The sequence below is a fragment of the Beta vulgaris genome, chromosome 8 (assembly GCF_026745355.1).
Source record: "Beta vulgaris subsp. vulgaris cultivar EL10 chromosome 8, EL10.2, whole genome shotgun sequence".
In the NCBI taxonomy this organism is placed as follows: Eukaryota; Viridiplantae; Streptophyta; class Magnoliopsida; order Caryophyllales; family Amaranthaceae; genus Beta; species Beta vulgaris.
Window position 1 is genome coordinate 47,821,461 of NC_079209.1, and position 16,298 is coordinate 47,837,758.

Here is a 16,298-nt window from a genome sequence, read left to right on the forward strand (position 1 = left end):
ACGTTCGCTCAGAAGTTGTACCAGACATTTCCTAAACACAAACGCTTTCAGAAACCCAAGCTTTCTCGCACCAGCTTTACCATTTGTCACTATGCAGGCGAGGTTAGCAGAATTCTCCATAAGACCATTCTACCAGGCCACACTTCACCACTGTTCTTATCTATATATCTCTTATTTGATTCAGGTGATGTATCAAGCTGATCAGTTTCTTGATAAAAATAAAGATTATGTAATAGCAGAGCATCAAGATCTCCTTCAAGCCTCAATGTGCTCTTTTGTAGCTGCCCTGTTCCCTCCACTTCCAGAAGAATCATCAAAGTCATCTAAATTTTCTTCAATTGGATCTCGCTTTAAGGTATTCTATATTTTAAATCTAAAGCATGAAACAGAATATTGCATATAAATGAAAACTTTTGTCAGTTGGACTGGGAGTATTGTGGAAAGGTGACTTGAATAATATCAATTTGTTGAGAAATAAAGATTTTGTTGTTGATCAATCATTTGCTTAAGATCCTTTCTACTTTTACTAAGCTTTTGTGTATATTTATTTGGTCATAATATAAATTTGTTGAGGAATAAAGATTTTGTTATCGATCGATCATTTGCTTAAGATCCTTTCTACTTTTACTAAGCTTTTGTGTAGTCCATTGTTTGTGTGTGAACTCTGAATGGCCACTAAGGAATGCTATATTTGTTTGGTCATAATAGTTTTATTATAGGCGAAGTTCATGAGCGACATGTTTAGCTCCTCTTGCTCTAACATGGAATTTATTTCATCTACCTTCCTAAATTATTAATACCCAAATAAGCTTGAGATAACAGCTGATTTTAACTCATTGTCGCTACACTCTCAAATAGATTGACAGTCAAGGGGAAATATCCCTTCTTATCTGATAATATAGAAGGGGATTTGTTTCTAAACTGCTATTTGCCTAATTTGCATTGCATATTTCATCACCTAATTGTGAACTGTCTTTTATTTGTAGAGTTAAGAGTATAACATTTTTGTACGTTGAATGTTGTGGACTCTCTAAAGGGAATTGCTGCATGCATACCAAACTTCATTGTTTATAGTGTTACTGTATCTTAGTATCCACAGAAGTCTTCAATTATACGTAATGTGTACATGATACTTTTGCAGCTACAACTCCAGCAATTGATGGAGACTCTAAATTCAACAGAGCCTCATTACATCAGATGTGTGAAACCAAATAATGTCCTGAAGCCTGGTATCTTTGAAAATGTTAACATCCTTAACCAATTACGATGTGGTGTAAGTATACTGGCATAGTACTTGGTTGATTCATTTCATGAATTAGTTTTTAAGCTGTAGTAACAAGACTCACAGTTGCCATAATGAATTTGCGTCATGACTGAAACTTTGGCTTTTGTTGTAATCTTGCTTAGGGTGTTCTTGAGGCAATCAGGATTAGCTGCGCTGGATATCCTACCAGACGAACATTTGAAGATTTTCTTCTCCGATTTGGTGTTCTTGCTCCAGAACTTTTGGATGGAAAGTAAGTTGCTCCAAATGCTTGAGCTGTGCTGATACCAACATGATTCCTTCTCTGTTTACTTGCTCTCAATCATCAGTATATATATTATTCTTGTATTATATCAACATCAGTCCGCCTCATGTAGTAGTGTGAACATGTGGTCTTTAACTATATTGCTATCAACCTAGTGCAAGCATATCTCTCTCTTGAGTTTTCTGACTCAGCTCTGCAACTTATCATTTACAGATGTGAAGACATGGTTGTATGCCAGAAGATATTAGATAAAATGGGATTGAAAGGCTACCAGGTGATTGATGAACTTTTCTTTCACGTGAAAGTTGTAATTTTGCTGCTGCTAAATTGTTTTTTGGCTTAGATTGGATGCTTTTGTCATTTACTTTATACTTCGTAGATATTTCCATCTTAGAACGGCTTTCCGCTAAAATTCTGGATGACATGACAGATAGGAAAGACGAAGGTTTTCCTACGAGCTGGTCAGATGGCGGAGTTAGATACAAGGAGAATAGAGGTTCTAGGGAACGCTGCAAGGAAGATTCAACGACATGCACGTACATATATAGCACGCAGAGAATTTATTTCGATTCGAAATGCAGCTGTTCAAATTCAGTCTTGCTGCCGAGGTATGTTTATTTTGTTACAATCATCATCCAACAGTAAGCAAAATTGAGTGGTTATTCCCTCCTTATATCAGGGTAATCTTTAATAGGGAAGTCTATGGAAGTGCTGCTTTTGTGTCCCATATTGTCCATGCTCAATAGTATAAGAGATCTCTCCCCTCCTCCTCCCTCTCGTTTTCTAGTGTCTTTGATCCTTGTCCTTGGATGGACTAGTCGTTGCCCCCATTGAAGGTAATGGATACATGATGTCTGGTCATTGATGATGACAGTTGACTTGTAACTGACAATGCACTACTGGACACATTTACTGAACAAATATAATATATAAATCACCTGGCTGGAAACATACTGAGCATACAAATTACCGTCCAGATCTTTAGCCACACATGTTATAAATTTGGTACTTGGGGACTGGATGAAACATTTTGTGTCCAATTTCTATTCTCCGAATCAAGAGATTTATACAAAAGGGTAATTCATTTGATTATTTGTCCTATTTTATTCAAAGCAGGGGGAAGATATCTTGACAAGTTTATGAGAGGAGAGAAATAATATGATTTTATTAAGGTGTCTTCAATAATGAATGATTACAACATATATAGGAGTACATAGAAACTCCTATCCGGAAACCATCTCCAGAAGATATATTATTCTTAATACTTATCTAAAATAAATCCTAAGATAATATTTCCCTAAGATAAATAATATCCTAACTACTAATATAGCCTAAAGATATTTATCATATCTTTAGTATCCTAATATATCTCTAACATATCTTCAATTGTAGAAGAAGCTATGGAGACTTTCCCCTTTCCTTATCTCATGCCATGACCAAAAACCATTTTTAAAAAAAATGCTTGATGGTATAGCAATAAATACATGGGGTGTGTTCTCTTCACCTTTGAAAAATAAGTTTAAGGGTGGATTTGGTCTAATCATGGTTGACGATGACCTTACCAGGTTGACTCAGGTGTAAATGTAAGGTCATATCAGGGATGATTAGGTCTAAGTTATGTTAAGATCAGTTCAGGTGAGGAGAAAGCATAGTTACATCAAGTGGATCCTATGATTCTATATTCAGTTCTTATCGGTCTGCATACTTAGAAGTTAATTATGAAGATATAGGTCTAAATGATAATCATTGTTTAGTATCTCCATTTCAACATTTTCAATTTAAACAATGTGCAAAAATATTTTAATTGAGCTAGGATATCACATGCTATCAATTTTGTAATTTGAACAGGAATGTCTGTATAGAATTTTTCTCCCTCTGTCTCGTATTCATCTTCAAACTTGCTATTTTGGCTGTGGAAAAATCTTCCTCTGACGTCCATAGTCCATCCCACCATTATTTTTCTCTTCTTTTCTTGACACAGTCTCATACTTCTTAAACTCTCTATATCCATTTAAATTTTTTTATTCTGTATTTAACTACTATTCTGAAAGCGGTTTCAATCCTAAGCGTGGAGATAATTTGAGGATGGAGGGAATAGTTCCTAGATAATAAAGAGGGATATCATACATGAAACTTGGGGAAAAGCCACTATTTTTCAATCTGAATAAGAATGTATCTGTCATGAATTTGAGCTATCCATAACAATAGAGGTGAATGCACTTCAGTAGAATCTGGGGTTCAGAGGAGGGAAGTGAAGGACATTTCTTGGACATTTTTTTTGGAAGTTGACTTGTATATTTCGTAAGTTGTATTTGATTGTTAATGAACTGGTTTTCAGAAGCTATTTGCCTATTTTTGTCAGATATGAAGGTTTAGTTGGTCTCTGTTTAAAACTAAGATTCAGATATTTTTGTGTGAGTTAATGGGTTGTTTCATGTATGTAGCTGAGTGATGATATGATGTGTCCTAGTCTATCTTAGTTCGCTGTATTGCTTATCGTGGTCTTTATCTGCTTGTTACTATCAGTTAAAATTGTTTGCTTCTACCCGCCAAGTTAATTAAGCTGTATTTGCTAAGCACCTTTATCGTCCTTCCTTGATCTTTTAGGTGTTCTTGCCAGTAAGGTTCATGAAGAATTACGCAGACAAGCAGCAGCCATTAGAATTCAGAAGAATTTCCGCTGCCACCGTGCTAGGAAATCCTATCTGAGAGTAAGGTTGTCTGCAGTTAAAGTTCAGACTGGATTAAGGGTAATGCATGCTCGGAATATTTTCAGACACAGAAAACAAACCAAGGCTGCCATCATTATCCAGGTCCTCTTCTGTTTTATCCTGGTTATCTCTTCTTAATTCTTAGCATAGATAAAATTCCTCCATGCATAACATCGCAACTTGATTAGCTTATCATATTCTGAACTCTGATATGTTGCAGACTCGTGTACGTTGTCACATCGCTTGCTCTTATTACAAGAGTTTACAAAAGGCTGCTCTTGTGACTCAGTGTGGTTGGAGGCAGAGAGTTGCTAGGAAAGAACTCAGGCAGCTTAAGATGGTTTGGCAATCAACTTGCTTTAGCATTAATTTACTTTTTAAATTTTGATGATAGTGCCAAAACCATATTTTTAATGCCTTTATTCGTCTTAGGCTGCGAGAGAAACAGGTGCTCTTAAAGAAGCGAAAGACATGCTGGAGAAGCGTGTAGAAGAGCTTACATGGCGTTTGCAATTTGAGGGTCAACTAAGGGTAATCTTTAGCATGAGTTTGGGCCTTGTTGGTCCTCTTATCTTCTTTTGTAGTATGTTTTTGCAACTATATTACGCAATAGTAGATTTCTAATATAATCACTTGTGAACAGAAAAACCTGGAAGAGGAGAAAGGTCAAGAAATTGCCAAGCTACAGGAAGCTTTGCAAGCCATGCATATGCAGGTTGAAGAAGCAAATGCTCGTGTAATTAAAGAACGAGAGGCTGTTAAGAAAGCAGTTGAAGAAGCTCCTCCAGTCATCAAAGAGGTTCCCGTTCTGGTTCAAGATACGGCGAAAGTTGAGTCATTAACTGCTGAAGTAGAGAATCTAAAGGTAAATTACCTTTATTTCCGATTTTCTCTTGTGCTCCTTAGTTTGTATTTGATGGTGAATCACTACAATCATCTGTCATGACAAAGTTAGCTTCTCTTCGAAAGGTTTTTCATGTAAAAAAAAGTATATAAAAATGAGGGGTTTGCTAGCCAGGTTACAGTTGCACGTGCCTTCTGTTTCATTACTATGATTTTAATCTCCCTTTTTCCATTTCCTTTGTCTTTTTTAAGAGTTTTAACTGTTTCTTTCATTTCCTTATACTTGGGGAGTGTTATTATGAGTCTTATCTTACCTTCTCAAATGTTTGGAACATTACCTATTATCGTTGTGGTCATCGGTGCCCCCCCCCCCCCCCCCCCACCTTTTTTTTTAATTTCTTTATTCTATCAACTGTGATATTTTTCATACCTCAGTTTGAGTTGATAACTATGTCCACTGATATACTGTGGTACACAAAGATATCATTTAATGACTACGATTTGAAATTTGTGCATATAATAGCTTTGGAAAAAATATTATTTGCTAGCAACTATACCGACCTTTTTCCTGTGATGAATTTAGGAGCTCGTTAGTCCTGGTTGATAACAGGATTGGATGATTAATGATACCTTCATAAAACAATCCTTAACACTGTTTTTGATAATTTATTTGAACGTGTAAGATAGTTTTGACTACATTGTCTAACGCGTAAAATGATAAGTAACCAGTATTTGATAAATAAATATCTCATATACTAAAGCTGATGACTGAAATTTGACAATTGAGTTCTTGCAAAGTAATATTTCCTCCGTTTTCTTTACTTGCAACATTGGAGCATAGCACAAGAATTTAGGAGAGGGAGATAAGAGATATAGAGAAAGATAAAATGGGGACCCCATAAAATTGTCAATGTTGCAAGTAATACGCAACTTCTTAAAATGAGAAATGTTGCAAGTAAAATAAACGGAAAAATTATGAAATCTGAGAGGGAAAAAGGATGCTGATTGGTTTGGTGGTGAACTTTATGGCTTTCATTCATAGTCGAGTTGAATTTCATGTGAAATATTATTTTTTGATGATTAAAGTCATAGAAAGCAGAATCTAGAGATTTGTCAACTCCCCATGTAGCTGATGACAATTCCTCTGCATTCTGAGCTGTGGAGTATAATGGAGGCCCTGAAGGTTCACTAGCACCCATCGCTCCTGTCTCAAAGCTAGATTTACGAGTGTGATAAGTAACTAAGCAACAAGAAAACTTTCAGATCTTTTTTTTGGGCAGCAGGTGCAAAGCTGAATTATTTGACTGAAGCTTGCTGTAGTTGGTGCAACCAGGGAATTAAAACTCTCCCGTTCCGTTACAGAACGGCCGTTCTGTAACGGATTTTGGATTTGCCGTTCCACGAAATCCCGTTACGGAACGCCATAATAAAATTCACGTACTTCTCGCCGCGTTGTCCGTTTCGTAACGCGAACTCGCCGCGTTAGAACGATTTTATCCCCATTACATCCGTTCTTTTCAAACATTGGCCAAATTTTTTTTATGATTTAATTATATAGTTGAGGAAACATGATATTCTATTAGATTTGATTATATTATGTTGTAATAATGCTTCATAAACTATAAAAATGCAAATAAGGTTAAAACATATTAATGTGAATTTTTTAAAAAAATTCACGCTGCGTCGGCCGCGAAACGTTCTATTTCGCCGTTACAAGCCATTCCGGCGACAACGCGACCGTTCCCGCAAACGCGACCGCGAGCGCATTTTTTTCCCCTGGGTGCAACATTCTTGTTTGAAATCATGTTGAGCTAACTTTCTAGGCAACATATATATCTGCGCTGAGCTGCAATGATAGTATGATACTGATGGACTTCTCTAAATCATGCAGGGCTTACTAGAGAGAGAAAAAGAGGCTGCAGAAGCGACCAGAAAGGCTTCATCTGACACCACTGAAATGAATGCAGAGCTTCTTAAAAAATTGGAAGGTTCAGACGACACAATAAATCGACTCAAAGATTTTGTTCAAAGGTTTGTGTCTTTCTGCACATGGTTGCACATAGTACTGGTGTGATATACAAAATAGTTTTATGTAAACATCAAGCAATGCTGTGAATGCTCTGTTTGATTCTAGGAAGTTCGCAATTTTGTATCATTGACTGACTATTGTTGTTCTTACTAGAATTTTATCTAGCTATTCTTGTAAATCATAAGTGAAGTAGCTGAACTCAAATACACATCGTCTTTTGCACATTGATCTTTTTTTTTGTCTCTCCAGTAAGTTTTGTCATTTATTTTAATATCTGTGTCAGGATGGAGGAGAAACTTTCTAATGCTGAGTCAGAATCTCAATTACTACGCCAGCAAGCACTTGAGATGAGTCAAAAACTCTCTAGTGCGGAATCCGAAATCCAGGATATGACAGAAAAACTTAAGAAGGCAGAGTCAGAATTGCAAGGACTTCGACAACAAGCCCTGACAATGACACCTATAGCCAAATCAGCTCCTGTCCGTTCAAAGACAATGGTAGCTCAGGTGTGCCTTCCCGTTAACTTTAATCAATAAGCCTCTCTTTTCGCCTTTGTTTGGTCTATATACTTGAGTAAGATGTTTTTTGGGTCATTATGCTCTCAAATTTCTTGTCAAATCACAGAGGAATCCAGAGAACGGACATGTGCAAAATGGTGAAGCCAGACCCTTGTCTTCCCCGGTAATTTAAGCTTTTCTGAAAGTTCTTTCTCCTATTTATGATTGTGGCATGGGATTCGCCTTATATTGGCCTTGATATCTCCAGATCACAGCCATTGCTGAATACTCACCTGAGGATAAACCACAAAAAACTCTTAATGATAAGCAGCAGGTTTGCAACTAGTACTTATGCATAAAATAGTGAAGTCCATTTCCATCAACATATTTTAGTCATAACTTATTGTTTCTCCCACAATAAATGTATTTTATTGCTCTCAGGAGTATCAAGACTTGTTGATCAAGTGTATATCGGAGAATCTTGGGTTTTCTAAGGGCAAACCAATTGCTGCCTGTGTCATATACAAATGTCTTCTTCAGTGGAGGTCCTTTGAAGTTGAAAGAACTAGTATTTTTGATCGTGTTATACAAACCATAGGTTCAGCCATAGAGGTACGCAAATTGACTTTTTGACTTAATACGTGTCTTTCCAAGAGAAAAAAAAACGTGCTTATTTGACTTTTAAGGATTCAAAACATGATTGCATCTCTGATGATTGGTTTCATCATATTCAAGGTCCAGGAAAATAATGATATGCTGGCCTACTGGTTATCTAATACGTCTACGTTGTTATTACTCCTTCAACAAACGCTCAAAGCCACTGGGGCAGCTGGCTTTACTCCACAGCGACGTAGGACAATGTCGACTTCTCTATTTGGAAGAATGTCATCGGTATGTAAGATAATCTTTGGTTGCTTTTTACGGGGAATTTTTTGCACCTTTTTTCTTTCTCAAAAGAAGCTTACCGCTTTTTGTGTTGCTAATATTTCTCCTTAAATTGATTTTGCAGTTGAGAGCATCTCCCCAAAGTCCTGGCCTATCTTTTCTCAATGGTCGTCTCAGCAAACCAGATGATGTTCGCCAAGTTGAGGCCAAATATCCTGCTTTGCTGTTCAAACAGCAGCTTACTGCGTTCCTTGAGAAGATATATGGGATGATAAGAGACAATCTGAAAAAAGAGATCTCTCCATTGCTAGGGTTATGTATCCAGGTAAATATAGTTCTCATTTAGGCATCTAACAGTGCTTCCTGAAAGAATAGGACATTAGTATCTCTCTAAATTTCTCGTAAGATAACTTTCTCATACAATTTAAGACTCCCTCTGTTTACCATTGTTAAACATTGAGCATGATAGAAGTATGATTTGCCTCATCCTGGGTATTTCACTATGTTAATTTGAGCAACAAGTATTTGCATGATGTTTCTGGATCAAACATCTCTATAATCCTTAGGGTTACCACATTGCTGCTTCTTTCATTTACTATTGTTTTTGTAACTTACAGGCACCTCGGACATCACGGGCTAGTTTGATGAAAGGACGTAGTCATACTAATACTGTTGCTCAACAAGCTTTGATAGCTCACTGGCAAAGCATTGTGAAAAGCCTAAACAGTTACTTAAAGATGATGACAGCAAACAATGTGCGTTACGAAATTTCCATCCAACTCGTCATTTCTGTCTATCAGACTGTAAGTCTCAGGATCTTCTAATCTCTTTTTGTTTACAGGTCCCTCCTTTCTTGGTGCGGAAAGTATTCTCCCAAATATTCTCGTTTATCAATGTCCAGCTATTCAACAGGTTCCTTTTCTTCGATTTTTCTTCTAAAAATACTGTTTTTACTCTTAATTTGTGACTTTGTGTCTGAGGAAGTCTTGTCAACCTTTCATTGATAATAATTGATTGAATCTTTCAGCCTTCTACTGCGACGTGAATGCTGCTCCTTTAGTAATGGCGAGTATGTGAAAGCTGGTTTGGCAGAATTGGAGCAGTGGTGCTATGATGCAACCGAGGAAGTAAGTTCTAGTTGTGGTGTTTTCTCTCATCCTCGTGCAGTCAAATGTATTGTTTCATCTATTGACAATTATATCTTTCCTCAGTATGCTGGCTCAGCTTGGGATGAGTTAAAGCATATTAGACAAGCGGTCGGATTCCTAGTAAGTTTGGTTTTGTTTCTGTTATGCTGATACAAACTTCTAGAAACTCTCATCTAATCTAATTGATCTTGCAATGTCATTTTATCCAGGTCATCCATCAGAAGCCGAAGAAAACCTTAAATGAGATCACAAAAGATCTATGTCCCGTACGTCTCCCCTATCTTCTATCTCTGCACATATCCCATCTTGACCTTAGTATCCTCCATTGTGCTGATTTCTATTGATCTCCTGGTACGTTTCGCAGGCACTCAGCATACAGCAATTGTATAGAATCAGCACAATGTACTGGGATGACAAATATGGAACTCATACCGTGTCTTCTGATGTAAGTTACCGTCTATGTTGCTCTCTGCGTTTCCTTCTTTTTTCAATCCTTGGGGTTGGGTGCGGTTTGGGGTTCGGTGGGGGTGTTAGGGTGGTAAGGAGCCTATTGATTGGGGATTTATAGGTCGTATATTTCTGGACAAGTGCAGACTGGTATATGTATTGCCAAGTATACTAAAGAAAAAAATTCCAAGTAATCTTTGAGTTGTGTACAATTTTCCAACAAAATAGTTAATCATCTGTGGTACCAGACAGCAAACACGTCTGTGGCTCTAAGCTTATACTTATTGGATGAATCTCTTATTTTGATTTCTCGGGGAGGGGTTTTTTTTTTGGGGGGGGGGGGGGGGTCATGGAAAAAAGTAAGATGTATTTTGGCACACTATTGTCCAAAAGGCTAAAGCTACAAACCTGGTTCTGAATCCCGTTCTTAGCCAAATAATATTTAGACACTGTCCTCTAGGGGATTGAAACCTGAACATGATCAGGTTTGAAGCCTAAGATGGCTTTGATCAGGATTTTAGTTCAGATTACACAAAAAGTTGTAGTTGCTATAGAACAAGAACTGAAAAGGAGTAAGGGCGTTTCAGGGGTAAGGGGGAAGAGAAAAGGAAAGATTATATGCAATGGGAACAAGATCTTCTTCACTTGCCCACTTAAATTAGATTCTCACTTCAATAACTAGTTGGCGCACTAACTTTTTCGTGCTCCACAAAGTAAATAAAATATAAAATAGTATCTCCTAGTCGTCATTTCTCTTCTCTCGATTGTCATGGCTACAAAGGCCATAGGATTTGTTTGTCATTGATTATTTTCATGCATACATTAGCAATAGTAAGACATATTGATAAAAGAATTCCGTAACAGTGTAAGCTATACAGGTTATTTCAAGTATGCGAGTTCAGATGACCGAGGATGCGAACAGCGCTGTGACTAATTCATTCTTACTAGATGATGACTCGAGGTAGGATGTTTACAAATTTTTACCAGAGTCACCTTTATATATGCATTTATATATTAACTCATCTACGTTCTCCAATCAATGCAGCATTCCGTTCTCTCTGGATGATATCTCTAGCTCACTGCAACAGCAGCCAGGGGCAGGAGAAATAGATCCGCCCAAATTATTGCGAGAACACTCAGGCTTTTCGTTCTTGATTCAGCATACTGAGTGAGAAAAAGGGTATGTTGCACGACAAGAATCCCATCTCAGACCTCATGGCATAGGGCTTCAAACTTCGTGCGTTCATTTGACATGTCAAATCTTGTGCATATATATATATTCATCGGCACTCACCTGATTCTTTATATGTTGAAGGGCATCCATGGTTTGCCCTACACAGGGGGGAAGGTCTATTAATTCTTTTATCATCACACCCTTTTAGGGTGATGGGGTTATTCTTTAAATTTTAAATGTCCATAAGCTCTGTGGACAAAGTGTGCAAATTCTGGTGACATAATTATTGTCACACCCCCACAAAAGGAAAGGGGGTCTATTTTGAAAAGTGGTTTGGTTTTAAATAGGTTTCAGGTCTTTGATAGTTGTTGGTCGGGTGTATCTATAGGTAGGTTTGCCAATTTTTGAGGCCATTTGTTTGTTGTAACGAGGGATTATGTATGTATTCAAGGTTTTGTAGTGTAAGTATTTACATTTTGTTTAATATGTTTTTCTGCACTTGGTATTTGCCGAGCGAGTCAATGAAAATGTACATATTTTGTCCGAACCGCTTGAACCAATGGGTTTGTCCTTGATATCACATTTGCAAACGACACTTTAACACCAATAGGATGGGGCTGACCGAGTGACTGAGTGAGTGATCTCAAATTTGCAAATAAAACTATAAAAAGCAACATGGACTAGCAAAAAAGTGAGAGTGGAAGCTGTGTATGCGTTTGTAACTTTAAACATATTGTAAACTGCATATTTGGGCGCATAAGATGCACAATAAATTTATTCAGTAAGGTCATTCTACTTGTAGTCTAAAATGATCAGTTTTTAAGTTAAACTAGTGTGTGGCCCGGGCTATGCCCCGGGTGTTATTGTTAACATTTTTACATGACTTAACTTTGGTGTTTATTGTTTATGGAAATCGTGTTATTTTCTTTTATCATTTAAATGTAATTTCTTGTATTATTGGTCATTAAAAAAAAACTTTTTCCAACAACAAATCATGCATTTAAAAAGGGATTCCAAGCACAATATAGTACTAAGATAAGAGCTTCATGGTGTTTATAAATTAAAGAGATTGACAAACAAAACTAAGGTAAAACGCCAAAGTCTTTTATTCTAATATTTTTAAAAGGTGATGCGATTCATTATGCTTTATTGCTGCCGGACATTCAATGTGCTCCTCATTCTACAAAAAGATAAGACAAAAAAATAAAAAATATAAAGATTATTAATATGGCCATCAACAAAGAAAATCTAATGAAAGATGAAATAGTGATTACTTAAATAAATATGCACATTCTTCTGCCCAGTCGACATAAGTTACATAGTCTACTATATAAGCCGATAGATGAAGAGGATGAAATACGAAAATATATGCATTGCGCACACGTGTAAGAAGCTCGGATCGTAGCAAAACTTTATCATGCACCTGCAATAAATAAATCAAAATAACATAATTAATCTGAAAAATTACAACGTACATTATATTTCAATTTAGTCATGTAATCAATAAGAGTAAAGTTCATAAAATTATATAGTACCGCATCAAACATATGCTTCAATTTTGCTTTAGTTGAATGGAGTATAAACTCAATCTGTTTTGTAAAGAGCTTGACACGCATTGTACCGGTAGAGTCGAGTATAGTCATATATCCAGAAACACTTTTTTATCGTGGAAATATAGAAACAAATATATAAAGTTAGTAAACAGGTTAATGAAAAGTAATTATAACTTTAACACAATTATAAAATTTATATTCAAGTAGTATAAAAAAGAGTACCTAATAGTTGTTGGAGGTTTTTCTTTGTTACAATTACTACAAATGATATGCTCACTAACATGTTGTATCTCAAGTCCACAAAATGTGCAAACATCATACCATGTAAAACTATCAACATCGATATCAATTAATCTCTCAATAATTCTATAGTGCTTTCCCTCAGTATTAATCAAAATAATAATTATTTGGATAGAAAAAGTAAAATTTTTGTAGAAAATGATTTCGACGTAAATAATTGTGTATCACATACTTTTCTTTTTCGTTTGTAGTTGTAGCTCCCTATAGTAGTCCGGATTGCATTTGAAGTTGACAACGCCCGATTTATTGATAGTCCACAATTATTAAACCACTTCATCTTCCTCTTGGCAAAATTATCACAGACAAACCTGATTATTGACCAGGGAACAATGATTATAATATATATATATATATATATATATATATATATATATATATATATATATATATATATATATATATATATAAAAAATTTAATAAATTTGCGTTTCTTCATTACATTATCTAGATTGATAAATAACCTTGTGTATCTTCCTGTGATTAGAAAATAAGCTGAAATTGAACATGAAATTTAAATTAAAACCTCAGCTATAAATATTACAAAACATAATTAATATTATTACTTTTAAGAAGACCATTATTATCACTTTTAAGAAAAGTATTTTAATTTGTGTACAAATCGCACCATTCATTTTCCTAACATACACCCCACAAGCCAATAGTGTGTTGTACTGTCTAGCACTTTGTTGAACCTCGTTTTCATATTCACTAACAAATTGGTTCATAAGAATCAATCTAACAGCAACGCAGCTGCATCAACATTGAAAGATGGAAAAATACATTATTTCAAGTTGAAAATAAATCACTATAGTATCAAAAATAATAAACTTTAATATATCGATAATCGATACTCAATATGAAACTAATAAAAAAAGAGTAATAAATATAAATGTGAACACCTGCTATCTAGAACAACAACCTCTTGCATACGGGTTGCGTCATCGTTACAAACAAACGTTTTACCTGCATGTATGACAATCTCCAAAATATCTACAATATATATTTTAAGAATCAATACATTAGAGGGAAAATAGTATGTCTAATTGATTTGTTACAAAATTTGATGCACAATGTACCTAAAAGTTTGGTGTCATTGTAATTGGAGGGAAACCAACTTGTACAAAGCTTTGGGATACATCCAATCAACTATATCACTCTTGTAGACCTTAGTTTCTTTGTGTTATATGGAGTCGATATTGATTTGGAACAATGACACAATTCCTGTGAAAATAATATATCGTCCAAGCAGCACTTATACATTAAGTTCCATTGTGAAAATTGGGGAGAAATGAATATCAGGTACACCAGTAGTTCCATATTATTATAGGCATACTTTATAAAGACGTATATTTTCCAAAAGCAGCTGAAAGTAATACATTTTATATAGCACTACATGTTGTAAGTTGTCAGTTTCCTAATCCTTGAAGGAAATTAATTGAGAGAGGCAGGTTCCCCTCTCCGTGACTTGCTGAATTCATGCCAAGAGATTATCACAGTAGCGAATGCAAAATAAACTCCCCAACGATTAGACCAAAATCATTAAGTTGTGACTGACTTGGTTGTAGTTTCTATTTTAGTAACATGATGGTACTATCAAATATTCAAGAGAGAAAGATACATAACAATTTTCACAGCTAGTTTTAGCATATTATATCTTTAGGCAAATAAATGGAAAGTAGGCTCAAAATAGGCTCCTGGATGTAAATACCAAGGACATTGTCGTAGCTTGTATTTTAGATGTCTACTCATAAGTTTTGGAGAATACCATGATCCTTGAATATGCAAGTCATCTTGCACACCAGCTATAACAGTCCAACTTTCAATCATACCCCTTCCGTTTCTATTAATATTGCACATCTAGATAACATATGTCCTAAATGACCAGGGCCGCCAGGAGAAGGCTCACTCGCACCTATGGCATAATATGAGAATCTGAGATAGTTATACTGTAAGGTGTCTAACCCTAAGAGCATTGTTCTGTTAATCTATTCCCCATAATCTATCCAATTGGAGTTACAGCAAGCAAATGTCACATGGTGATTCCAAAATGATGTTGCGCATATAGAGGCCCGAAACATGGATGTCAATAAACTACAAAGCCAAGGAAAGCAAAGATTTAAGATGAACTAACCTTTTTTACTCCATTAACCTATATTCTAGATCTACACATGTATCAAGCACCTAGGTCCTATGAGCTCAAAACACATTAAGGTGATGGAATATACTAGTCGTACTAATCTTTCATGATAATATAGACAAATTGCCTCTCTGTGAAACTAAAACAATTGTACCGTTAATGCATCAGCCAACATGCTTTAACACCAAGCCTTTCATGTTTATGAATCAAAAACACCGAGGAGATAGACGAAAGATGCGAATTCCAATCTCTCATGAACCAACCAACAGTTTGCACCAAAATTATCATCTTATCAAATCCTCCATCGACAGTGTGCTTACAATCAATCATCAAAATTACCCAAAACAATAATTTTTTTATCTAATTAGTCAAAACAAAATTATTTCACCAACCTAACTCTAACATCATATCTATCCCCAAAAAAACAGATAACTCATGATCCAACCCAAAAGGCAACATCATTAACGCAAATGACAAAGCCACCGACACTAAAAGACCCAAAACAAATTGTCAAAATTTAATCAAACAAAAAAACTCCCACTAATTTTTACTAAAAGACCCAAAGCAATGTGGTTATGATAGGATTAAGGTTTAGTTCTTAATTATCCTTCCTCCTCCCCTTCCCCTTCCCTTTGATACTTTCTGATAGCAGATACCACCTGAAAAATTCTCCAAAACTTGTTACTCTAGTAACTTATTTTTTCCGTTCTTCCTCTCCATCATCCCATATCAGTTGTGATCTTGGCCTATGTATGACTTCAAATCAGACAAGAAATTCAGAGGTGCTAGCCAATGTGAATAGCATGATAAGAAGCCCTGGGTCTGATGTTGCTACTATTCACCAAGTTCAAGATTATTAAATCATAATGAGGCTAACATGCTGCCCAGCATCTACAAAATTACAACGAAGCCAGTCAAATTAATCTCAACTTGTCAATATATAATACCCAAATTTCGTCTTCGTCTATTTGGTACAGGGAAGAATTTGACTTCTATTATAAACCCAACTAAAACACACTGCAAAACGAAACAAAGAAAAAGATGA

General features: G+C 35.8%; 1 protein-coding gene and 1 long non-coding RNA gene across 2 annotated transcripts in view; one reads left to right on the plus strand and one right to left on the minus strand.

Annotated features, from left to right (window-relative positions):
* Positions 1–11,810, plus strand: part of LOC104909072 (myosin-17) — a 21,462-nt gene extending 9,652 nt beyond the window's left edge. Inside the window, exons 15-39 of the mRNA XM_010698259.4 lie at positions 1–102; positions 185–355; positions 1,142–1,273; positions 1,408–1,517; positions 1,743–1,803; positions 1,960–2,137; positions 4,137–4,342; positions 4,461–4,580; positions 4,673–4,771; positions 4,884–5,105; positions 6,975–7,114; positions 7,396–7,618; positions 7,737–7,793; positions 7,878–7,943; positions 8,051–8,221; positions 8,345–8,500; positions 8,619–8,819; positions 9,112–9,249; positions 9,336–9,406; positions 9,522–9,621; positions 9,706–9,762; positions 9,852–9,908; positions 10,007–10,087; positions 10,968–11,050; positions 11,135–11,810. The exon at positions 1–102 is cut by the window's left edge and continues 25 nt beyond it. Of these exons, the coding sequence (XP_010696561.1) occupies positions 1–102; positions 185–355; positions 1,142–1,273; positions 1,408–1,517; positions 1,743–1,803; positions 1,960–2,137; positions 4,137–4,342; positions 4,461–4,580; positions 4,673–4,771; positions 4,884–5,105; positions 6,975–7,114; positions 7,396–7,618; positions 7,737–7,793; positions 7,878–7,943; positions 8,051–8,221; positions 8,345–8,500; positions 8,619–8,819; positions 9,112–9,249; positions 9,336–9,406; positions 9,522–9,621; positions 9,706–9,762; positions 9,852–9,908; positions 10,007–10,087; positions 10,968–11,050; positions 11,135–11,261 (3,129 nt within the window). The 3' untranslated portion in view covers positions 11,262–11,810. The remainder of the gene's footprint in view (positions 103–184; positions 356–1,141; positions 1,274–1,407; positions 1,518–1,742; positions 1,804–1,959; positions 2,138–4,136; positions 4,343–4,460; positions 4,581–4,672; positions 4,772–4,883; positions 5,106–6,974; positions 7,115–7,395; positions 7,619–7,736; positions 7,794–7,877; positions 7,944–8,050; positions 8,222–8,344; positions 8,501–8,618; positions 8,820–9,111; positions 9,250–9,335; positions 9,407–9,521; positions 9,622–9,705; positions 9,763–9,851; positions 9,909–10,006; positions 10,088–10,967; positions 11,051–11,134) is intronic.
* A 1,799-nt stretch (positions 11,811–13,609) lies between these two features.
* LOC109133619 (uncharacterized) lies at positions 13,610–14,179 on the minus strand. The gene is made up of 2 exons (XR_007269140.2): positions 14,016–14,179; positions 13,610–13,866 (listed from the first exon to the last, which is right to left on the minus strand). It is a non-coding gene; the product is annotated as an uncharacterized LOC109133619 (long non-coding RNA).
* Between the last annotated feature and the right edge of the window lie 2,119 nt (positions 14,180–16,298).